Source organism: Pimephales promelas, chromosome 4, assembly GCF_988280905.1.
Source record: "Pimephales promelas chromosome 4, fPimPro1.hap1.1, whole genome shotgun sequence".
Taxonomy (NCBI): Eukaryota; Metazoa; Chordata; class Actinopteri; order Cypriniformes; family Leuciscidae; genus Pimephales; species Pimephales promelas.
The window spans coordinates 10,362,271-10,387,520 of record NC_142772.1 but is presented as its reverse complement, the minus strand read 5'-3'; the positions used below and the strand labels follow the sequence as shown (position 1 = coordinate 10,387,520).

The 25,250-nt window shown below is 39.3% G+C and overlaps 1 protein-coding gene across 2 annotated transcripts in view; it reads right to left on the bottom strand.

Moving 5' to 3' along the window:
• Nucleotides 1–1,923: 1,923 nt before the first annotated feature.
• The window catches only part of kcmf1 (potassium channel modulatory factor 1), a 37,361-nt gene continuing 14,034 nt past the window's right edge, over nt 1,924–25,250 (bottom strand). Inside the window, exons 2-8 of one of the 2 annotated variants that reach the window (XR_005620938.2) lie at nt 19,323–19,490; nt 17,864–18,003; nt 11,817–11,918; nt 7,528–7,705; nt 7,127–7,412; nt 2,385–2,700; nt 1,924–2,095 (exon numbers count right to left, since the gene is read on the bottom strand). Coding sequence is in view for 1 of the 2 variants with exons in the window: in XM_039662377.2 (XP_039518311.1) it covers nt 2,439–2,700; nt 7,127–7,412; nt 7,528–7,705; nt 11,817–11,918; nt 17,864–18,003; nt 19,323–19,490 (1,136 nt within the window). In the remaining variant the exon portion in view is untranslated. Of the gene's footprint in view, nt 2,701–7,126; nt 7,413–7,527; nt 7,706–11,816; nt 11,919–17,863; nt 18,004–19,322; nt 19,491–25,250 lie in introns of both variants that reach the window. The other variant, XM_039662377.2, reaches the window with a different exon arrangement.

Sequence of the window (25,250 nt, the reverse complement as noted above, 5' to 3'; positions counted from 1 at the left end):
CATGCGCAGACCGAAGCGCCCGTGCCGTCAGATCATTTTGTCATGGCTATGATTACAAGAGGTAAAACGATATAAATACTGTTCGTTATCTCACACAAACCGCTCGTTTCGTGTCTTAGGCCATCAATGTGTACTTACATGTACGAGTCATTCAATCATATCAAAACATATCAAAAATTAATTTCAAAGTGAACTATCCCTTTAACTGAATAGCTTCAGAGTTATGGCAATTGTTATATGACTGTTTTCGGGTTGAATGTTGGGCGTTCAATTTAGTCAAATTGCGATTTTGTCAAATTCCGTTCGACATCCCCTCCACTGGATGGCAGACATGTCATACTTCATCCCAAACTAAAAAAAAACATCATAGTTACAGCGCATTGAATCAGTGCGATCAAAAGCGGGGCTAATGTGAGAGTGAGCCATTTCATCAGAGCCTTTCCGCGATCGCAGCGACAGTATTGTTGTGGAGACTTTGTCTACTTATCACTGGGTATCTTAGACAAGGTCAGATAGGGGGTAACGTGAAGGCAGGGTAGGGAGTCGCAATACAGTGCATACCAGATCTGGCAGCGCTCGCACTGCTCATATTATCAATTATGATCTGTGCTTTGCCGTAACGAGTGATCTTTTGAACTAAACAGGTCTTGTCTACTTGTGTTTGTGTGTCATATGAATAATATATGCCCCATACATGGAATCAGAGTGCCTACTGTATGAAGTAAATGGAAAATCTCTACAGCAAAAGGCCAACCACTACATGCATATGGTTTGTTCTACCATTTATTAGTAATGATTCACACAGTTTGTTTACTACTTACTATATACCTGAGCATTCAGTATTGTGCAATATAGCATACAGAAGGTAATGGACATTTTTTTGGGGGGGTGGGGGGGGTGGAGAAGTGCTGCATTTTATCATTTAAACATTATTCATGATCCACATTGTTTCACTTTTCATGAAAATTCTATAATCCAAGAGTGCTGCCACCATATGACGTCATAATATGCTAATTAGATGGGGAAATTTAACCAAAGACATTCAACTTGACGCCCAACATTCAACCCAAAATAGTCATAACAATTGCAATAACTCTGAAGCTATTCAGTTAAGGTAAAAAAAAAAAAAAACTGCATAGTGCTTCTTTCCGCAAATAAATGTAGCGTTTTTAGCCTTACAATAAAGCCGCGTTTCCACCGAAATTACCCAGAGTGATTGTTTTTTTCTCCAGATTAGGCAAATCACTCCAATGACGTAGACCTGTGCGCGACTTTCCAGTTCCCGCTGGATTTCATCCTCCGCATAGAAGTTGAATAAAGCCTGAACCTCGTCGTCGGTCCAGCGGTCCTAATTATTTATTAAATACAATTCGTTTTACACTTTATTTTTATTTGATTGTCATTCACAATGCTTTGATAGGTTGAGAAGTTCAATCCATCACTGAATCGAATTATATAGCCTTGTACATTCATCTTTTTTGCCATACCTTTTGATTTTTAATTTAAATACAAATTAAAGTGTGCGACAGATCTCGGAGTTTGTTGGTTTTGTTAAAAAAAAAATGTCATCCTTATGAAGAAAATGAATGTGAAACCCCCATGTCGCTGATGAAGCGAGCAGTCACTGTTGCGCTCTGTAGTGTCACAGATGAGGAGAGGGTGATTGGAGTCGAGTGACAAAAGCATTTAGCAGGTTTTCTCGCGAAGCTAGTGCAGGTTCCGATTTTGCGATTGATTTCCATTTTAAACAAACAAACAAACAAAAAAAATCCTACATCTTTTGATATTTCACCCATGTCAAGTGGGCTTCTGTTCAAGTAACCCTGGGGAAAATAAAGTTAAAGAAAAGCTTTGGGATATTTTGCCTTTTTAATGACAAGGTCATTAAAAATCATGCACGCTGCAAATAACCTCATGCAGTAGTTATGGTAAACCATCCAAGCACTTTTATTCATTAATATTCATAAATACACACAGCAGCTTCATTAGAGAAGGTCTCTTGTTTCCTCTTCAGTTTTTGAATGTGGAGTATTTATAAGGAGAGCCTTTTGCAAGACACAGGAAGCAGAGGTCTGCCACAGATACCTACGCTCACCTGCTAAAGGAAAAAAATTAGTTATGTGGAATTGATTATCAACTTATATATATTTATATATTTATATTTCTTGTTTTCTCTCTCGCCCCGATTATGTGTCTCTCGGTTTCGCTCACTCTCTCACACGCCTGTTCTGATGCATTTAGATTTTTTTTCCCTCTCGCTCTCCTTTCATGGATTTATACAATGTAACAAAGGTGACAGACCTGAAATTACAATCACCAAAAAAAAAAAAAAAAAGAAAAAAAAAGGAAAAAAAAAATTAGAGAGAGCTGTGTTTTTTGCCCACCGTCATTGGCAGTTACAGCACAGAGGACATTGTCTGCGTTGTGGTGGGATATCATCAAAGAGGAGGCGGTGGAGGCTCCTTGCCTGTGGAGCTCTCCTTCAGGTTGAGGCTCTCCAGAGCCACATCTAAAGGCATGATGTCCACGCAGCCCATGGCGCCGAAGTCAGCAAAGTCTCGCCTTTCGTCCTCGTCGGAAGACGAGCTCTCTTCTCGCATTAGTGTGGACAGCAGCAGCTCCTGCACAAACAGGCTGCGGTCCGCGCGCTCGCTCTCCAGCGCCTGCCGTTCTGCCTCCGACATTTTCGGCTCGTTCAACCTGGTGGAATTTAGATGGACAGAGGGTGACTACTGAATTACAAGTACTAAACTCAAATACACTTTATTTAGAGGGTCCCCTTTGAAAATTCTGTTGACTAGAAGTAACTTCGCAACAACTTTTCAACTAGCAGTCATTAGAGTATTAGTAGACTGTCTGCTTAAAGGGACCATCAAAATAAAGTGAAACCCAAATATGTAAAAGAGCCCTATGAAATATTTTATATTTTCCTGCATTGTGTAAATCACAGGGCCCTAATAATATCACATTAACATTGAGTGTATGCTTTTAACAACCTCTAGTAACCTAGACTATACCGGTAGACACGATTAACCGGTAGAGATGTTGGACTATCCTCTCTGTCGCGGTTAAGCTGTGCTGCGGCGCGAAACCATTCAAACGCAATATACCAAAATGAGTTCTCTTTAGCTGTTTATGCGCACACCAGACTGATCTCATGAAGTAGTGTGTGTATGACACGCCAATTCGTATTTCCATTTTTGGCGTGCTATCAAGACGCATAATCGCCTTTCAGCGTGTTTATGAACACCGTTGACTTAACGTTATATAAATATATGACTTGCCTCAACCCCGTCCCTAAACCTAACCGTCACTGGGGTAAATAGCATTTATGACTGGAGATTTGACTGCGTGTTCAGACACGCGGAATGACGCGGACGTTAATGGCGTAGACATATACGCATACACGCGGATAGCACAAATGTGTGGAGATAACACGCCACCTGACTCCAAAGTGGCGTATATGTTTACGCAAAAGTCATGATGTCATGTTGCGCACACACACTTCAAGCCGCTTGAACGCTCAAATACATTCAAAATGCCCACCTTTACAAGTATCGTCATTTATATTACTTGAAATTGATTTCTTTGTTTCTATTTTATCACTGACTGTTTACTTCTCTTTAGTGAGCTTTGTTTGATAGGCTAGTATTACATTTTTTTGTGTGATATTAAAATTAGTGAGAGTTATGAAAATGCAGTGGTATACATTTTGTATATAAAAACTTGATAAAAGAAAAAATAACTACATTGTGATATATATCGGTATTGTGAAATAAAATTACTCGTATCGTTTTACAATATTTTGGTCATATCGCTTACCCCTACCTAGCATTGTAATAAAAATATCAAATTATTAGATATTTTAAGACACTCAAAACTTATATTATTTTCTTTTCTAAGAAACATCAAAAAAATAATGCCAAACTATGAAGATAGCATGAAACTTGCAATTTTCTTTTTTCCCTATAGCAGTTGGACAATGAAACTAAAACACCTGGTTTTTACACCACAATGATTTATTGGTGATTTATGGTGTAGGATCTTCTTTTGTGGCCAATACAGCATCAGTTCATCTTTGGAATGACAGATAGAGGTCCTGCACAGTAGCCAGAGGGATTTTAAAGCCATTTCTCTTGCAGGACAGCGGCCATGTCACAATGTGATGCTGGTGGAGGATAACGTTTTCTGAATTGCTCCTCCAAAATACCCCAAAGTGGCTCAAACATTTTTAGATCTGGTGACTGTGCAGTCCATGGGAGTTGTTCAACTTCACTTTCAGGTCACAAGTCTGTCACAAGTCTTGCTGTGTACTGGTGCATTATCATGTTGTTATGGAGAGAATGGTTTGGTAGTCCTTGGCAGTGACACACCCATCAAGCACAGTAGAGAATGCCATGATATTGCAGCCCAAACCATCACTGATCCACCCCGTGCTTCAGTATTGGCAGTGACAGTCTGAGTGTTATGCCTCTTTGGGGCTTCTCCACACCGTAACTCTCACGGATGTGGGAAAGACAGTGAAGGTGGACTCATCAGAGACCAATACATGTTTCACATTGTCCACAGCCCAAGATTTGCACTGTTGGCACCATTGATAATGACATTTGGCACTGGCACGAGTGACGAATACTGACTCTGTGGAGGTCCCGTCAAAACAGTTTTGGTGGAAACTGGAGAGTAGAGGTGTACATTAGGCATGGGCGGTATCCAAATTTTTATACCGTCAAACCTCCTCCCTATTTTACCGCGGTATACGGTATTACCGCGTGACTAATTAAAAATTACGAGATAAGGCTCAGACGGCATCACACATGATGACACGTTCAACCAGAGAGTGTCGGTTCCAATAATGCATCTAAAAGCTGTCAATCAACTATTAGAAAACAGGAGATACACATTGTCTCACACCAGAGAATGTGAGCAGAGTGGTGATATTTCCTCTAGAGAGGGGAGCGCATTTCTGAAGATCACGCGCCACGAGCTCTCGACGCGAGCCGAGTGGAGCCGAGATAAAATTATTTATTAATAAACTATTGTTTTCTATGTCAGTTGCTGCAAAGATAAAGATTGCATTGACGATGCAAACTGCATCTTCATGGTATGAAAACACGAATAAAGAGTAGCCTAATGCACACTTCATATGAATAAGCCTATAGCAGAGAGCAGCCCATTTCTTTTAGCTTGTAATTGTTTAAAAGTATAGACATTTCAAGCTTACATATACACTTCTCAGATCATTAAGACATGTATCTTATATGCCGAGTTTCAGTTCATGTATGAATCGCGCTCCAGTCACGCGTCGGCGCGTGTCCTGATTACTATCTTTGCTTTTTATTTATTAGCCTAATCCAGGCAATTCGTTGATGCGGAAGGAAGATGCAATTTATTCAAAACGAAATTCGTTTTAAAGAAAGGCTTTGTACAAAACAAAACGTAATAAGTGGTCATAATCATGTCTGACTGACCCAACGTGTTTTCTATGGCAATTGCTGCTAAAGATTGCATGCAAACTTGCATCTTCGCGGTAGTGAACGCGAATAAAGAGTAATGCACACTTCATATGAATTAGCCTAAACATAAGCAGAGAGCAGCGCAATTTCTTTTAGATTGTTAAAGAAGACATTTCAAGCTTACTATATATATACACGTCTCAGATCTTGTTTCTTATATGCGAGGTTCAGTTCATGTATGAGTCGCGCTCCAGTCACGCGCCGGCGCGTGTCCTGATCACTATATTTGCTTATTATTAATTAATCCAGGCAATTCGTTGATGAAAAAAAAAATAAAATGAAGATGCAATTTATTCAAAACGAAATTCGTTTTAAAGAAAGGATTTCTACAAAACAAAACGTAATAAGTGGTCATATGTCTGACTGACCCATTCCAAATGTTTTCCGATATTGCGCATTTTATGATGTTATCTTAGTCATCTCATGAAGTTCCCTTTTCATAAAATCAACATACATAGAATCATATTATTAAAAAAATATGAAAGGAATACGTTTTTTTCCCAAACCTATAGCTTATTTAAGCGTCACACGGTCCGTCCCGCTGTAGACTACATGCATGTGGCGTGCATGTGGTGGTGGGGCACAATTTTCAAATAATAATCGAATAATACCAGGCAATCTTTAAATATTATTTTTGCTTGAAATGCCCATCCCTGCCAAACTGCAGAAGTCGTGTTCTTCTTCGAGACCAAGTCACTCAGTGCGCAACTTGCAATCTTTGCCCTCTCTCGTCACCACACTGTCACGTCATGAGAACCAGATATAAGCATTTTAGCCATTAAATAAATTGTATTTAAAACATTGCACTTATTTAGGAGACAAGGATTCCTTGTCTCCTATTTAAGTGCATTGTTTTTTTTTTCTGACGGTATGACGATATTGAAAATGATACCGTTGCTATTTTTAGATCCCGCGGTATACGATATTACCGTAATACCGCCCAAGCCTAGTGTACATTTAATTTCGCAGCTGGGCAGCTGTGGGTTTATGTTTTTTTTATTCAGTCACTGTTAGTATCTGGACATCCTTTTCAGACAGCTTACTCTTGCTTCGACAGTTACTCCTGTTGGATGTGGTTTGTCCTACGTGGCGGTATGCCGCCATTACCCTGGATACTATAGCTCTCCATACACCACAAAGACTTGCCAGGTCACAGATCACAGATGAGCCAGTGAGACGCACACCATCAATTTGCCCTCTTCTGAACTCTGATTAGTCTCCGATTATGTTTTGGATTGCAATATTTTATGTACAGCTTTGCTATTGCTGTAATTCAACCTTCACACTCTGCTGAAAGTAGAATGTAAAATATACACATATATACGTGAAACCTCCAAAACTACATAATGGCCAGTGTTTCAGTTTCATTGCATCATTGTCATAGGCTAATTGTAGTGATTGTTCCTTTCATTAAATTGTCTGGCTATTGGACAAACTTATGTATGTATACATGTATATAAAAATGTGCAAGGTTAAATCATTCATAGTAAACTACATTCTGAAGTAGGTAAAACTATAGATGCTAGAGGTGTCGCCATGGTGAGCTGATGATGTAAGACCCATCCCATTAACACATCAACAATTTTGAGCCTATGGCTAGGCCTGAGCCATACCGTGTGAGAAGGAACTGGGAGCTGTGGGAGGCCAGCGGGTTGCTCTCAGTCATGGCTGTGTTTGTGGCGGTGCTGGGCGGCGGGATGCTGGCGCTGATGTTGCTAGGGTTGCTGCGTTGGCGTGTAGCATTGCGAGCCGTCTCCAGCTGCTGGCGCGCCGCCTGCGCCTGCTGGCGCTCCAACTGAAGCTGCATTTGCAACTGCTGCAGCTGCGAGGCCGAGGGCCCAGAAGAGTTGAGCTGCCCTCCCGCGGAGCGCCGCACGCCCGACAGCTGAGACAGCAACTCTGGTGATGTAGACACAGGAAGAAAGATTGTGTGAGACAATTCAGGAAAGACTAAAAAAAAAAAAACAAGGCCAGATTAGAAAGTCCTTACTTCCTGTCCTTACACATTACACACCTGCTATGGGGTCCATGGCTTCCCTATTGCTTGGAGAGTAGGAGGAGCTTTGTGAAGAGGAGAGCCCACCAGTGGAACTGCTGGTAAAGTGCATGTTAGTCCTGCGTGCCCGCGGACCGCCCAGCCCCCGCCCAGGGTGGAACATCCGACGCACGTGCCGCACGCCGCTGCTCTCATCGTGCACACGCTGGTTAAGGAGCAACTTGTTGAGAATGCGTCACTACACACCCGATGCAATAGATCACATCTCACGCTAATTCAAAAAATATAGTCATAATGCATTGACATAGACAGACACAATGAGCTGTGGTGTTTATAAGAGTTCGAGTTTGAGTCTGATTAAGTTTTTGCCCCCCAATTATTGCCTGTTACTATCACTTTATTATGCAGAGTAGTAAAGAGGAGAAAGCCTAAAAAATAATAATTCAAACACTCAATTTTCAAACCTCCAAGCATAAACATGTATAATTCGCTACTTGCAAGATGTGCTTTTAATAAAACTCGGACGTCTATTCAGAATATATATATATATATATATATATATATATATATATATATATATATATATTAGGGGTTTCACAACTACTGATTTTTGCTAGTCGACTAGTTTTGCATAACAGTCGACGACTAGTCGTTAAATGGTTTATTCTAGGGGTGTGCGACATCACGAATAGTAAATGTCTCTACGATCTGCTTTTGAAGAAATATGGTAGTAGTATCGTGTTACAGTGCATTCTATCAGTTCTGGCGCCTCTGTCTCAACTGTACAACGCGACGTAGCCTACACATCACACGTTAAGGAATAGGTACGGGACACCGCAATTCACAAAAGTTCATTGTTTGCATAAGCCTTGCCGGTTAAACATTTAATTCACGCTCTGTTCTAACGTGCGGTTTCCTGAGCGCGCGGCATATCCCCGACGCTCACAAGCATTAGAAGCCTGTCAAACAGCACCTGAATACTGGACTAAGTTATCTTTCAAGTCTTATTACGCTAATACTGTTAAATACACACAATGTTTACATAAACAGAATTGGCTATGTCTAAAGTGAAAGCAAATATTTGAGAAAAAATCTGGTGTAGGCTAATATGCGTCTATATTAAACACGTCGCGTGCTGGTCTAAAAGCGAGAGTAGTATTCGTATTTTCCGCACTATAAAGCGCACTTAAAAGCCTTTAATTTTCTCAATCCGGCCTTTTCTCAAGCCTTATAATCGGGAGCGCATTATATATGGATCAATTGCTAGCGCTCGTGTCCATCTTATGCCCGCTTTGTCACACGGCCAGTTCAATCTCGTATAAATCAGGTTATGTGAGTCTCCCGCTCACGAGCGCTATCTCTAACACACACACGAACAGACACTGCTGTCAGCAGGCTGCGAATGTAAGTTACGTGCCTGCCCCAGCGCTCACGCTTACTAAATAAACGCCTCACCTCCGACGCCGCGCACTCGCTGCATTCCCTTTAGCACATCTAGTGGATGCATAATGCAAACCCAGTCAAACGTTTGAAAAATGTTCTAAAATAGGTCATTGAAGGTGCGCCTTATGCCGAGTTCAGACTGCATGATTTTAGCCACGATTTTGGCTCGCCGACATGTTTTGAGAAATCGCCGACAAATACCCGAAATCACAGGCAAATCGGCGCTCGTTCACGCGAGTGACAATCACGCAGTGTGAATGAACAAAGACGCGAACTGAGAGAATCACCGACGAGTCGCCGACGCCCGTGAGATATTTGGCATGCTAAATATCTGGACCTGTCGGCGATTCAAAATCCTGCTGTGTGAAAAGTGTTTTGACTGAAAACTACATCGGCGATCACCGGCAGCCAGTGAGAGAGCAAGATACAGAGCAGCAGGGAGTTCGGGGAGGAGTTATAGATCACATATCAACATGATATGGCATTGTTTCAACAAAAAAAGCTTCTTCTCGGTCTATTTGGACACAATAAATGGAAGAAAAGTTAGTAGAAATTTGGCAGGAGCACTCGTGTCTGTTTCACCAGCTGTACCACAACCGGGGCGAAAAAAAAGTCTCACGTGAGAACTCCGGTCTTGCACGTGTGGTGTCGCGCGTTGTTTCCTTTTCATATCTCACGCGTGTTTGTTGTGAAATGTAGTTTGCGTGCAGCGTGCTAGACAGAGTCTGTCGGCGATTTTTCTAAAGTCATGCAGTGTGAAACCTTCTGTCGCCGATCCATCGTCCAGTCTGAACACAGCAGCGACTGAATGCTGGCCAAGATAGTCATGCAGTGTGAAAAGAGCAGCGACCTGACTACTTTGAAAATCATGCAGTCTGAAAGAGCCATTATAGTGCTTATAGTATATAGTACTGCCACTTGTATTTAAAGGGATAGTTAACAAAAAAAATATATCTATATATACGTCATCATTTTGTTTCCGAATAGTCAACCAAGGTCAACAGCGCCAACTAGTGGTTGTGAGAGTCGACTAGTTGATGAAACCCCTAATATATATATATATATATATATATATATATATATTATAAAACTGTTTTGCTGAAAACTTCAACTCCCATAATATATTTTATTTTGGTGCCACCCCTCTGTTGATCGGAATTGAATGTCTTGGGGGGGGAATACAAAAATGAAGTTTAACATATTATTTTAAAGAACCAATACAGGTTATACTCATTGAAAAGTTAATTGGTTTTGGGGGGGGGGGGGGGGGGGTCTGCTAGAACACCTTTACATGGTTTAAAGTAAAAAAAAACATATTTGTCATACTGTACAGAGCTGCAGTACCTCATTTTAGCCTCTGCCTGAAACACTCAGTTTAGGCTCCTTTCTCTTTAGAGCAGGGGTGTCTAATTGGTCACATGGGCCAGTCTGTCGTGATTGGTCTGACCATAATCCGGTTTCAGCTCCCTAAGCTTCCTGATCAGCTGTAAACAATATTAAATCTATAGTAACTATAACGTTGATATTGGAAGTCGATACAATGTTTTTTCGCCCTTGCAGAGGAAAAACAGTGTGTCCTTGACAGCAAAATCATAGCTGTTTTGTGAGAACGGGCTAAAGCACCAAGCAGGCGGGTATTATGCAAATGTGTAACATGGTGAAGTAGCCAAGTCAGGGCCGTAACCACCATAGACATTGAGGGGGACACGTCCCCTCCAATAATTCGAAATAGCCAACTTAATTTAGGGCTGAACGATTATGGAAAATAATCTAATTGCGATTTTTTTAACCAATATTGCGATTTAATATGCGATTACTTTTTAAGTCCTTTACCTTCTGTATTAGTCGACAAAGACAAGCAATTAATCACTGTACAGTAGGGATGGGAATCTTTAGGCAGCTTATGATCAGGTCTACTTTTTTTCTTATTAATGAATCTTAACACTTAAAATATGTACTCAATTACATGTGTAAAAATACACACTTTAAATATATATATATATATATATATATAAAAACATTTAATAAAACCATTTACATGTTAAGAATTTTAAATAGGCTATACAAACGAATATAGCTTCAAAATATAAAAGCTAGTAAATAAAGAGGGACAAAAAAAAGCATTACAAGTAATAAACAAAGAGTGCTTTCAGTATTTAAAAGTAGGCTGTCTGAATGTTTTTCATTCAAGAGCTGGATAGCGTGCTAAGTTGATGCTTGATCTTGTAAAATCACATTTCATCATATCGCGATATTATCACAAATGCAATTAATCGTTCAGCCCTAATTTAATTCACTACACACCGATAATCCTTACTTCCAGTGAGATCTATGCTGTGACCAGATCAAGTCGGGTAAATTGAACTTGATAAGCGGATCAGTCCGGTTTGTGAACAAATTATTCAGTATTTTTTTATATATATTTGGTTACATTACATTACATTACATGTTTCAGTGAAAAGATCCAATTCCAAAGAACTTTTCATTTATGAATCAGACATTGAAATTTGTTTTGCAACTTAAAAGTCTCCCCCATTCATTGTAATTGAATGGAAAAGAAGGTCCAGTACAATTGTTTGAAATATCTTCTATGATCCACAACAGTGAACTCATATAGGTTGGGAACGACATGAAGGTAAGTAAATAATTCTGAACTTCAGATTGTGTGAAAACCTTTACATTCCTCAAATATGCAAAGAAACCACATTGACATCATGCAACCACCACGCAGAGTCGAAAAACATTTGTAGTATAGCCATAAGGTACAACATTCAGTTATTATACATGGATTGAACAAATGAAACAGTGTTTTAGGAATGAAGTTCATTATTTATATACATATTAGGTTCAGATTAAAAGGATATTAAATCTCTAGGTGCTCTGTGTTCAAGTGTGAGATGAGCAGCAAAGTCATCTGTCACATGATTGGGGTCGCCACCAGGCAAAGCTGCACAGATTGGGCAAATCTGAAACAGAGAGAAAATCCTTACAAATTAGAGGAATATTTTCGTTTTTACGATACGGATTACGATTCTGCATTGATGCATAAAAACAAAAGAATAGTTGTTTTTTTTTAAATTTAACTGTTTATTGTAAAAAAACAACAACTCTTAATAAAGGCTATATTACTAAAAGAAATTGCATTTTTGTTTATAAGCAAAGCAATCTGTTATTGTGAAAAGAACATACATGAATGAGAAAAACTGTGGGATGCGTTTGATGTTTAACAGAGTTATTAGGGGCAATAAAAATATTTCAATGCTTTACTCGTGCTGACTGACACCCCGGAAGCGCATGCACAGAAAGATAGCCTACGTGCATTAGGTGACATAGATGTAAACCTGCTGCTGTTTGTCATTAATGTTCATCAAACAATAAAAAAAGGGGAAATCAATCACTGGTCTAGACTGAATAACTTTTGTAGCTTTGATAACAATCTATTAATTTATTTGTAATCAATACACTGAAGATTATGCATTATTTCTTACTTTTATGCTTTTGTGAAATGGATGTAAAAAAAAAATGTAAAGCACTGTTTATTTAATTGGTTTCTCTCATATATACAGTGGGGCCAAAAAGTATAGTTAGCCAGTGATTGTGCAAGCTACTTAGAATGATGAGAGAGGTCTGTAATTTTCATCATAGGTACACATCAACTATGAGAGACAAAATGAGAAAAAAAAAAATCCAGGAAATCACATTGTAGGATTTATTTGTAAATTATGTTGGAAAATTAGTATTTGGTCACCCAAAAACCAGCAAGATTTCTGGCTCTCACAGACCTGTAACTTCTTCTTTAAGAAGCTCTTCTGTCTTACACTCGTTACCTGTATTATTGGCACCTGTTTGAAACCGTTATCTGTATAAAAGACACCTGTCCACAGCCTCAAACAGTCACACTCCAAACTCAACCATGGCCAAGACCAAAGAGCTGTCGAATGACAACAGGAAGAAAATTGTAGACCTGCATCAGGCTGGGAAGAGTGAATCTACAATAGGCAAGCAGCTTGGTGTGAAAAAAAATCAACTGTAGGAGCAATTGTAAGAAAATGGAAGACGTACAAGACCACTGATAATCTCCCTCGATCTGGGGCTCCATGCAAGATCTCATCGCGTGGGGTCAAAATGATCATGAGAACGGTGAGCAAAAATCCCAGAACTACACGGAGGGACCTGATGAATGACCTGCAGAGAGCTGGGACCAAAAAAACAAAGGCTACCTACCATAAGTAATAAACTACACCGAGAGGGACTCAAATCCTGCAGTGCCAGGCGTGTCCCCCTGCTAAAGCCAGGACATGTCCAGGACTGTCTGAAATTTGCCAGAGAGCATATGGATGATCCAGAAGAGAACTGGGAGAATATCATGCGGTCAGATGAAACCAAAATAGAACTCTTTGGTAAAAACTCAACTCGTCGTGTTTGGAGGAAGAAGAATGCAGAGTTGCATCCCAAGAACACCATACCTACTGTGAAGCATGGGGGAGAAAACATCATGCTTCGGGGCTGTTTTTCTGCAAAGGGGACAGGAAAGCTAATCCGTGTTAAGGGAAGAATGAACAGGACCATGTGTCTTGAGATTTTAAGCCAAAACCTGTTCCATCAGTAAGAGCCTTGAAGATGAAATGGGGCTGGATCTTCCAGCATGGCAATGATCTCAAACACCACCCAGGCAACGAAGGAGTGGCTCCGTAAAAAGCATTTCAAGGTCCTGGAGTGGCCTAGCCAGTCTCCAGACCTCAACCCCATAGAAAAAAGCCTCAACCCCGTTTGAAAGTCTGTGTTGCCCAGAGACAGCCCCGAAACATCACTGCTCTAGAGGAGATCTGCATGGAGAATTGGGCCAAAATACCAGCTACAGTGTGTGCAAACCTGGTGAAGACTTACTGCCTCATTATGCTTCTGCGTCAACTCTACGGCGTAGCTACGTCGTCACTGCTACGGCGTCGTGGCCGTTTTATGCTTCTGCGTCAGGCTGTGGTGCTTCGCGGTGCATTTCGCCGCCAGAACGCTAGGGGGGTTCGCGAATCTCTTTGGTTCCGTGCGCAGTGAGCGAAAGAGAGAGAATGTTGTTGCAGCTGCCAGCTGGAGCTAATCGACGTTGAATAACAAGACGACACAAACTTTATCCCCACAGAAACAACACGGATAATAATAATAATAATAATAATAAAAGAAACAACACGGATGTCCAGGGCCCGTTCCACCCATAGACAGCAAAATAAAGGTTCCACCCGAGCTGCCTGTCGATAGCTGTTCGGAATGACTTGAAGGATTTTTTTCAGTCTCCACAGGGAACTGTGCTATGGAAGGATAATGTGTCCCGTGGCAGACTTGGTTAGTACTGTATTATCAATGATGTAACCGTGAACATTGTATTGAAAATAAACAACAAACTGTGTTTTAGTGTTGTCACGGTACCAAAATTTCAGTATTCGGTACCGATACCAGTTAAAATTCACGGTTCTCGGTACCAATTTCGGTACCAAAGCTTAGTTTAAATTTACATATATTTAAGTGTTTATCACGGTTACAAGTATGGAAACTGTACATTCGTATTATAAACACTTTAGAAAAAGATTAGATAAAATGACCTAAAATAAACAATAGTATACACTAACACATTTTTAAAGTTGTTTGTAAAGTTTTAATCCATTATTTATTTAATGCACAATGAATTAAGTGAACAAACATGAACAATCAGGTGTTTGTAATAACATTTTCAAACATGAATTAATGTTGTAAACATATATTGTTCACTCAATGAGTTGATAACCAAGTAATGTTTATGAATGGTATCTTTGTAGCATTACCATAAAACATGTTTTATTTGACTTGACTGTCCTTTTATTAATCTAAAACTGCATTCATATTTAATTTTAAAAAGGCTTTTTAAACCTGCTGAGTTATAAAGGCAAGAATACGCCTAGAACTGGCATTGACATTAAATGATAATACTAATACCATAGTACTTAGGGCTGGGCGATATGGCCAAAAAATCATATCTCGATATTTTTTGGTCAAATGGCGATATACGATATATATCTCGGTACTTTCTATGTTTTGTATTTAGATAAAGAAAATCTTTATATTTAAAAAAAAAAAAAAATATATATATATATATATATTCACATTCGGCCCAATGATATCCTACAAACAATGTTGATATTGAAGGATATGGAAACAAATATAATATAGGCTATGCAATATATTATGTGCAAAAAGCTTTTGTTTTTATATTGACTAAAAGCTAAACTAAAAATGAAAATAAAAACAAAAACAAACGCACAAACTAATTATATTAGCCTGCATTTGATTACCCCATTATAATCCCTTTCACTTTCATTAAAAATATATACTTGTAGGTTTAAAATTTCCACATATGGCACATTTATTTTCTCCAACAACAAATATTTTAGCAATATGTTTATTTTAGTCAGAATTATTGCGTACTACGTAGTACTATTCACGCGCATGCGCGCGCCGGCGCTCGTTCAAGGAAGCATGAATTTTAGCGGAGATTCACTTGCAGAAGCTCGTCCTCTTCTGACATGGACATATTTGTTGTGAAATGGACATATTTGCTTTACTTTCTAACATTTACAGTTGGAGAATATACCTGTAAAATGTAAGTTGAGCACTGAGGAAAGCACCACATCTCAAACGCATTAAACAGCGCAAGTATATCTGTCAGTCAGCAACAGTGTCTGTCAGAGCATTTGACAGGGCGGCAAGCTGCCTTAAACTTGTTAACTATATCAAAGTGATTTTGACGCAATTAATATAAGCTTGTGTCATGTTTAGGACAAATTGTACTACGTAGCCTAGCTACTTTCACTGCAGCAGCTCACACTGCAACCTCCGCTATTTTTCAGATGTGCTCATATCAAACTACTGTATCGATATAAACGGTATTGCCTCATTCCATATCGTTTCAAAAAATATAACGATACATCGTACATACTCGATATATCGCCCAGCCCTAATAGTACTCTGGTGTCGGGTAGATACTACTGTGCTCATGTACTCGTAAAACTACCCCGAAAGCACTTTAGAGGCCGTTCACATGTCGCGCGTGTTTTTTAATTATATTTTTGCACGTGCTTATTCTTTCCAAAGCGCTTGCTCTCACGCGGCGTCTGTCGTTGCTATGCAACGCCAACGAGTTTTTATTAGGAGCGCGCTTGAATCACGCCTATATTTGAAATTGCGAATTTGCATGTAATCGGCCTCTTATGGCAACGTGACATTAGCCTAATCCAAAATATTTCCATATGTGGCTCTTTCCTCCTTTCGTTTCAACAAGTGGATTCAGAGAGAGAGAGCCATATCAGCGTTATGAAGAGGACGCAACTGTGCACGTTTCAGACATCGCGTCTAGAACAGAACTGGATTAACCTGGTACTCGGTACCTAGAAAAGCTGGTACCGTAACATTTTTTTTTTTTAGTACCGACTTGGTACCGAAGTACCGAGTTTTTTTGACAACACTACTGTGTTTCAAAACAAACGTTGATTTATTGATTGATTGAAGTTTATTGCGAGCAAAAAAGAAAGAAAAGAATATAGACATATATATTAACAATGAAATAAAAAAACGGTTTATTTTTAGTTTAACGTTAATTCTTTATTTACTTTCTTTATAAGAGTATTATAATTATCAGAACGAGGGTGCAAATGTTAAAAATAGCGCTATAGCGGGAGGGGGAAATCAGAAAAGCTACACTCCTGAAATTATGTATAATCTGACCAATCAAAGCCCTTGCTGTCTGCGTCGCCTCGACGCGTAGTTTGGAGGTGCACGTCGAGCTACGGCGGAGGGGTCGGAGAGGGGTTCGCGTCGACGGATAGGGATCTGCGGGGGTACGCCGTCGATTCGACGCAGAAGCATAAAACAGGCTTTAGAGCGTTTAACGTTTGACCTCTGTCATTGCCAACAAAGGTTATGTTACAAAGTATTGAGTTGAACTTTTGTTATTGACCAAATACTTATTTTCCACCATAATTTACAAATAAATTATTTAAAAATCCGACAATGTGATTTCCTGGATTTTTTTTTCTCTCATTTTGTCTCTCGTGGTTGAAGTGTACCAACAGACCTCTCTCATCATTCGATTTCGAAGTAGGAGAACTTGCACAATCAGTGGCTGACTAAATACTTTTTGGCCCCACTGTAGATATCTATATATAGATAGATATATCTATATAGATAGATGCATAGTGATACATTGAGAATAATTTTATAACTGAATCGTTGCCCTCTCTAAATCCTAATCGAATCGTGAGGCAAGTAAAGACACACACCTTTATTACAAATACAAAGCATCAAAACATAGTTGAGCCACTTGAAACTATCAGTCAGATTAGCTGTATTTTGCATTCAAAGCACATGAATGATTAGCTCAGGAATGAAAGTTCTCTCTCAGTGGTTGATGAAAATTCACATCACGTTCTGTTAGTTTTGGTGTCAGTCCCTGCAGGTGATTTGTGTTTGTGAATAAGAACATCAAACCAAGGGTAATAAAGATCTTGAGAAAGCTTGAAAATGTTGTACAACAGTTAAACGTTAAAGAAATAAAAAATAAAAAAACAGCAGCTTCACACCAAGTCCAAACCAGACTCAGTGAGCCGCAACAGCTATACATAACACTTTTTTTTTTTTTACGCAACGTCACTACTGGGAACAAGAAGACACAAACTGTTTGCTATGTCAGTGCGCTTGTAGCGAGAGCCCGCCCACACGCTCCTTTCATTGGCTGTGATTGTAATTGATTTTTTGTCATCTTTTAGCCTCATCATGTCTAGTGTGGACAGGAAATTTGCTTGTCGCGGGAATCTTATTTCATCGAGTTTAGTTAGGACACGGTGTCACATAACTTAAACATTTCAACAAAGACAGCATGTGTACTCACCACCTCTGTAGAGGTCTCTGCGTGCTCTGAGGTCACATGCTCCTGTAGAGATGTTTCCGTGTAGCCCATTTTACCACAGTAAGGACAAGTAAACGACTGAGGCTGCTCTACTGAGAATGCCTCCCCCCCATAATACAAGTCTGTAGAGAGGTCAGATAAAAGTCAAAAACACTTCAATTAGCATCACCATTACCAAGACTTGGTGTTCACATTCTGTAATGTTTTAAAGATGAACTGAACTGAAAAAAATCGACGATGAAAACGTGTTGTTTATGAGAATTAAAAGTAAATTACACTAAACATTTTAATAAAAAATATTAATATAGCTTTTTATAAGCAACGCAAAATTGCGTTTGTTAGCGCTGGCAGTTTCGATGACGTCACTGGCATGGTAGGACCCGCGGAGCACCATAAACAACAGCTGCAGGTCCCATATACACAGACGAAAATGAGCACTTTTAACGGCATGGATTACGCATTTGAGCCCGCGAGGGACAGGCCGGTAGTGTCTGACTACCACCACATGGAGGACGATCAGTTTTAGGCTTCACTTACAGTACAGGATCGTTTTTGGGGAGAAGTGATTGTAGGCGCGAGCGCTGTGGAGTATGCATACTGCACAGGAGTCGATCTTTTGCAGAGGTCAACCTGAAACATTTATTGATCGGCGAAAAATGCATCACCATCATGCACCGTTCATTTCGGATGCTGTTCGGTGAGAGAAACGTGTTGGGGGAGGCTATGCTGTCTCTAATGGATGTCCGAGCTGAGACGCGAGCGCCCCATCAGTAACAGGGTTTTTTACGAATAGGCGACGGCTGGGCTAACTTGTTATACTTTTCTCAGACTGTTTAGATTAACAGCGTACTGGCAGTTCACTCTATGTGCGAGGGTGCATTTAGAAAGGAGAATCCCATCCTTTACCGTGAACTACACATCAGGAATCTTTTCCCCTCAGCCGAATATCAAGGATTCGTGTAACGTTAACGTGATGTGTTGAACTTGTAACTTGTGTAAATAAAACATTTAATGCAGACATTGTCAGACGTGTCATGTACTCATTGACGAAAGTACATATCTCTAGATAGTGTGTCGCTAAAAATTCTGTTTCTTCAGCCATGTCAGCGCGCCTCAGACTGTTTACAAGCTACGGCTGTTCTGCTGGTGCGGGTAGGCAGCGGAGTGGCTTACCATGCCAGTGACGTAGTCGAATGTTGAAATCCAACATGGCGGCGCCCGTGTAACAAAAACAACACTTTCAATGTACCATTTTATCCCTTTTAACAAATTATGCCATTTTAAAAATTGTACCAATGATAATTAATAAAATACATCTGTTATGTCACCTTTTTTCAAATTTCAGTTCAGTTCATCTTTAAGCATTATTTGAACAAGGTAACATTAATTATTATGTGATAAATAGAGTAAAAGCATGGTATTGTTTGACATTACAGCTTACCAAAGTCTACCCTGGTTAGTATGCACTGCATTGGGTGCTCCGTGGTGTGTCTAGTTGTCGTGGCTCCACTTTCGTAGCAAGATGCACAAAGGTCGTAGTCGTAGCAAATTAAACACTTGTATCGGCGCCCTCTGAAGTTCCCTTTTAAACACGCATCACAGCTCACACCTGCGGGAGAACACAGAGGCATTTAACTCCAAACAACAACAGAAGACCCCGATCGTATTCAGCACAGGCGGGATTCGCCTGGTTAGTTTCAATCCATTATAAAAAAACATGATATCAGCACTACACATGAGACTTGCAGAACACTTATTCAAAACAGTTCCTTGTGTGTTTTGTCTTGTGCAAAGCAGGAGGAAATTATACCACAGCACTGACCACTGAATTGTTCGACTTATGGACTGCAGACAGCAAGAGAGTTCAATTTACACGGTCAAAACAGCAAGCAGTAACACATATTTTGTTAAATTACCAACACTGTGAAAATCATGATAATTGTGAATAGTGACATTAATATTTAATATATCTTAGTAGATTTAAACATCAACGTAAAGCCAGGGACACACCAAGCGGACGGTTTGCCGTCGGGCAACATCAGGTCATTTTTGAGCGCCGGGTGGCGTAGTTTTTTCGGCCCGATATCACATCAATAGGCTGTAAAACGATCTGTTACACATAGGTTTACTGTACTGCCCTCCACAGTCACAGTGTGTATCAGTACAATGCCAGTCACAAAAAGTTACATTTTGACTGTGCTCTCTGCAGATGCTCTCTGTATTTGATTTGTGGTATACTGCAACAATTTCAAGTCATAAGTCTTAGACTCTTTATTATTTATTTGTGTATAAGATATGTATGTCGCTTCGTATGTTACTAATCATTCAGAATATGCGCAAGTCCACAGACATCATTTTATATTTTAGTGTGCAAGCGGTTTGTGATTTTGCTACAGCAAATGTTGCTTTATTTTTTTGTCTGAAGGATTATATTGCTCATTGCACATAACAGGAAGATGTTGGTTTGAAATCCATTATTTTATGTTAGAGATTCAGAATATGCTGAAGTTTGTATTCATTGACTACAAGTATGCTGCCAGTACAGGCACACATTTCTTTTCCTGTTGGTTCTTTGCAATGTTGGGACATATGCTGGAAAATGCAACCTTATAGATGACTTGCTAAATTTGTTTAATAAAATATATCGAAAGTAAATTCTTTATGGGTCATTATAAATACTTTTGCTCTCAATCTTCAAATGTGTGGAGGATTAGAGATGCACAGATTATACGTGGCTCAGGCGAACCAAGTAAAAAAACAAAAACATTTCAATTAATTGAAAGTCGGTCGCGTTTGGATGAGAGATAAATCATTAATTCGTTGATTTAATAAAAACACAGAGCTCTTATTTCATGGTAAAACGCAACAAACATACGTCACATTTGCTTTAGATTCAACGTATTTTAGAACAATGTACAACTCTTCAGGGAACACCAATCAAGGAACACATGCCCTAGTAGTCATTTTATAAAACACAAAAGGAAAAAAACGACGAGAAATTGCTTAACTTACCATCATTAACTAAAAATATACAGAACAAGGATTTTCAAAGAGACTGAAAATAAAAGATGCAGTGCCGCCAACAATATTGGATCTGACAGTATTATCGCAAGTGTAAGTAAAGTTTTTAAATGGCTTTGTCTGAAACAGATCGTTTGATATGTTCTGAGTATTTATACTGTGTGCCGCAGTTAAACCTGAATAGTTGTGATTTGCTGTTCTTTCCTTTGATTAAAGGGGAAATGAAGCAGTGAATCAAGTTTACATGATTTACAAGATAGATTTCCAATATAATCAACAATTATATAAGAAACATTACAAATGTAAACATTTAGAAGAAAAAAAGAAAAAACTTTGTATCTTTTGCCGCCAGGGCGCCACCATTGTGCAGTTGACATCACGGGGTTGGTTGGCTCAAGTTTAACAGGCTCTGGGCATTGAACATGTATATGACAATGTATACGCAAGTTTTATACGCAAGTCATCCTGTCAACAACAATAACCATGAAAGTACTTAAACTATTTGCCACTAGGGGTGTAACGGTACGTATTCGTATTGAACCGTTTCGGTTCGAAGCTTCCGGTTCGGTACGCGCACAAACCGAACGGTTGTTTGGACCATTTTTCCTGCCGGCTAAATTCATGCTGATGCGGCCAAAACAACGTTGCGCAACATCAAATGGCAAGCGTAATAAAAGCAGAACGAAACTGCGCTACTCGTTATGTGCTTCACGGATCGTTTATCAGTTCGGACCAGCAACATCTGTGCAGCGCGAGCTGATCTCGATCAAGCAACACTGTTAACACACAGCGCTAAGAGATCCAGTGAAGAAAACATTTGAATTCGCCACTGAGGTAATAACATCGCTGCGAGATCTAGTGAGATGCATTCACATTTCTCCGTTATTAACCGTATCTCTATTATATCAAACAGCGCTGTCATGGAAACCAGGAGAAACATTGTGCCGTGAATGAACTAGTACTTTACGTCCACAGACCAGCAACATTCACCATGGATTTAATATAGTAACACTAACTGGAACCAGTTTGGCTGGAATGGTGAAATGCTCTCAAGTACTTCACACATCTTTTTCCAGCACTTCAAAATTCAAATATTATATAAATAAATATATATTTAAAAGTTATTTTTAATGTGATGATGACCAAAACATTACTTGTTCATCCTTCAAAGATGACCCCCATTTATAAACCTGAAAGTTTCAAGATCTAGGAAAACTCACACTTATTTAAAAATATTTTTTCTTTAAACAAATAGGACATTTCTCTGGCATTTCTTTCTTTTTGCTGTATCGAAAACGTACCGAACCGTGACTTGAAAACCGAGGTACGTACCGAACCGTGATTTTTGTGTACCGTTACACCCCTATTTGCCACTACAACCAAGATTTATTAAGCATATGTGTTAAGGGTGCTCTGATTGATCGGTCGCCGATCACAATCGGCCGATAATTGCTTTGGGATGTGTGATCGGCGGCCTCTATAAAGGCCGATCCAGAAAATCAGATCAGATGGCGCAAAACTCGCGAGACAATTTTTTTATGCCCTGGTAAAAATGGCTTCAGCTGTCTGGCAATTGTACAAGGTGTGTGAAAAAGCAATTCATCTGCAATGTGTGTACCACGCCGCTGTCTGCTTGTCAAACTGTGCAGCCTCTCTGATCAACCCGTTAAATCACCAGAAAGAATAGAGTCGGCCCACAGAGCGCGTGTCCGAGTAAAGACAGCACGAGCTACAGAGAACACTGCATCCACTGATCGCCGCGGCAACAAGCACTCAGGTTGAGTTCAAAAACTCATAATATATATGAAGCCATACTGTAGTATAATGTGAGATAGAAATTAATGTTTAAGTCATTAAATTCAAGTTCACGTAAACTTTTCCCTCTGCTGTCAGTCATTCTCCATTCATGTTCAAACAGCGCGTCGTCAGTCATTCTCCATTCAGCATTAAAACATCACAGCGCGTAGCGTTCGGCAACGATGAAAACTCTCTGCAAGATGACTAAATGTTAATATTATTATACTTGATCTGTAGATAAAGCTCTGGATTTGCATAAATTGACTCTCTTGCTGTAGTACCTCAATCATGTTCCTTTCTACCATGTGTATCACAATACTGGAGAGCACTATCATTGTTCTTCACGCGCACAGTCACTAAAAAGTAAAACTGTTAAAAGAAAAGGCTCAATAAACTATTGCATAGATACTGTATAATACACTATGCATCGATATGTATTTCCTTTGTGCTTAGAACTTTTCCAAACGGACTCGAAGAGCTGCGCGCTGTGACTCATGTTGCCATATTCGCTGTGTGCCGCACTCTATTGGAGTCTTTCATAATCATATATCATAATAATTTTGCACAATGAAAGATTATTAATTGCATTTTTTGTTCTGTTCTGTCCTCTATCATAAGTTGCTGCCTCATTAAACAGCTGTACTATACATTTGTGCTATATTTTTTTTTCTTAATTTTATAGTAGACTATAAAATAATTGGATCCCCCCCCCGGAGGGGTAATATCCTTCTCACCTTTTTCACCCCTGACCCGTTTTCATGTCTGATAAATACACCGGTGTAAATTCATGATACATTGTCTTCTCTTAAATGTAATCCTTAATGTACATTGTTGTTAAATATAGTTTAATAATAATGCTACATGATAAATAGAAGGCTTCAAACAGACTCTGTAATCAGTATCGGGTGATACAGTTTCCAGTAATCGGTGATCGGCCCCAAAAATCCTGATCGGAGGACCCATAATATGCGTCACAGACTGAGCCGTGATGTGCTCATGCAGCGTACAGCCAGCCAAACGCCGGCACTAGCATTCAAGGTATCCTGCCGCTATTCTCCGTGTCATATCACTGTCATTGCCGTTTGTTCAGTTCTGGTTCACTATTCACAATGTCATTTACCACAGTGTACCAAAAAATGCCAGCAAGCATGCAATGTTGTTTAAAGTGCAGGGAAAGGCCTATCGGCATTCTTAAGTAGCAAATATTTGTGCATGGCTCCAAGCATATATTACGCGAACTGTACATTGTAATTTTCATCGCCCATCTGTATTAACGTCTTCTGGTAATAAGTAGTGTTGCACGATGCACCGATACTTCAAAAGTATTGCGATACTCGGAAATTAAAAACCTCACGACACCTAAATTTATTTATTATCGATGCTTTTATGAATGGCCGCATTTCAGATTTGTAAGAGATGTATTTTTTTGAACAGTTTTTGTTTTGCATTTTTGACTTTCCGGACACTGTAAATATTTGCACTACTTTAGAAAAAAAAAATTGGTGAAAAAAGATGTGACTCCGGCATTGGTTATCTTGCCACAATATGCAATAAGCATAAATGTTTCCCATTGTTGGCAAATAAATCAACATCCAAAGTTTTCAAAACAATTCCACAAGTGTAATGGCGGGGATGTTGAAAATTTATTTAATTAGCCAATCATAGCAGTAGGCGTACTTACAAGTCTTGAATGCGGCATGCCTATCAAAACAGTCTTACAAAGAGAGGGTCAAAAACAGGATAGAAAATAGCCCATTACATCTAAATTGTGATGTGGACCTCAGAGAATATTACAAAATAAAAATAAATGCAGCTCATGACCCCCTTTAACTAAAGGCATACCTTCCATTATTTTCTGTACATTTGTTCTGCATTTTAGCCATTTCTTTAAACATTCTCAATCTATTTGCCAACAATTGATGTTTGGTTGAAACAATGTTTCTTTCCGATTGAATATGTATTTACATAGGCTATATATATATATATATATATATATATATATATATATATATAAAATAGTCAGTCAAAAGGTACAAAAAAACCATAAAGCTACTTAATTAGTATCTCATCCAGTCCTGCACACTGTAATAAAGCCAATATTTACATGTACTTGGTGATAAAACTGATCCAGAGTTGGTCTTGTTAAACCCCAGGATTCAAACGGAAGAACATCAGCCTAATGCTGTAGAGCTGATCATAGTTCAGACAATCAGACAACAGCAGTGAAGGACAACAGACCGCTGCTAAACAGATATTTCCATCAGACATGAACCTACTTCAATTAATTATAGCAAAATGAAAAGATAAATCACCAACACAATGTTAAAAATGACTGTGGACCAAGAAGAACCGGCAAAGCAACAATTAATATTTCTGTAAACAAGAGCGAGATAGTTAAAGACTAAACTCCCGATTTCCGGTGTTAAAAGGCCTGTTAAGTGTTCCATGAGGTAATGTCATACTGCATGTTTGAAAGTAAGTTGCATCCCAATATGCATACTTTTACTATGCCCATTAACCCTGTTTCCACTGTCGGGCCAAAAGCGAACAT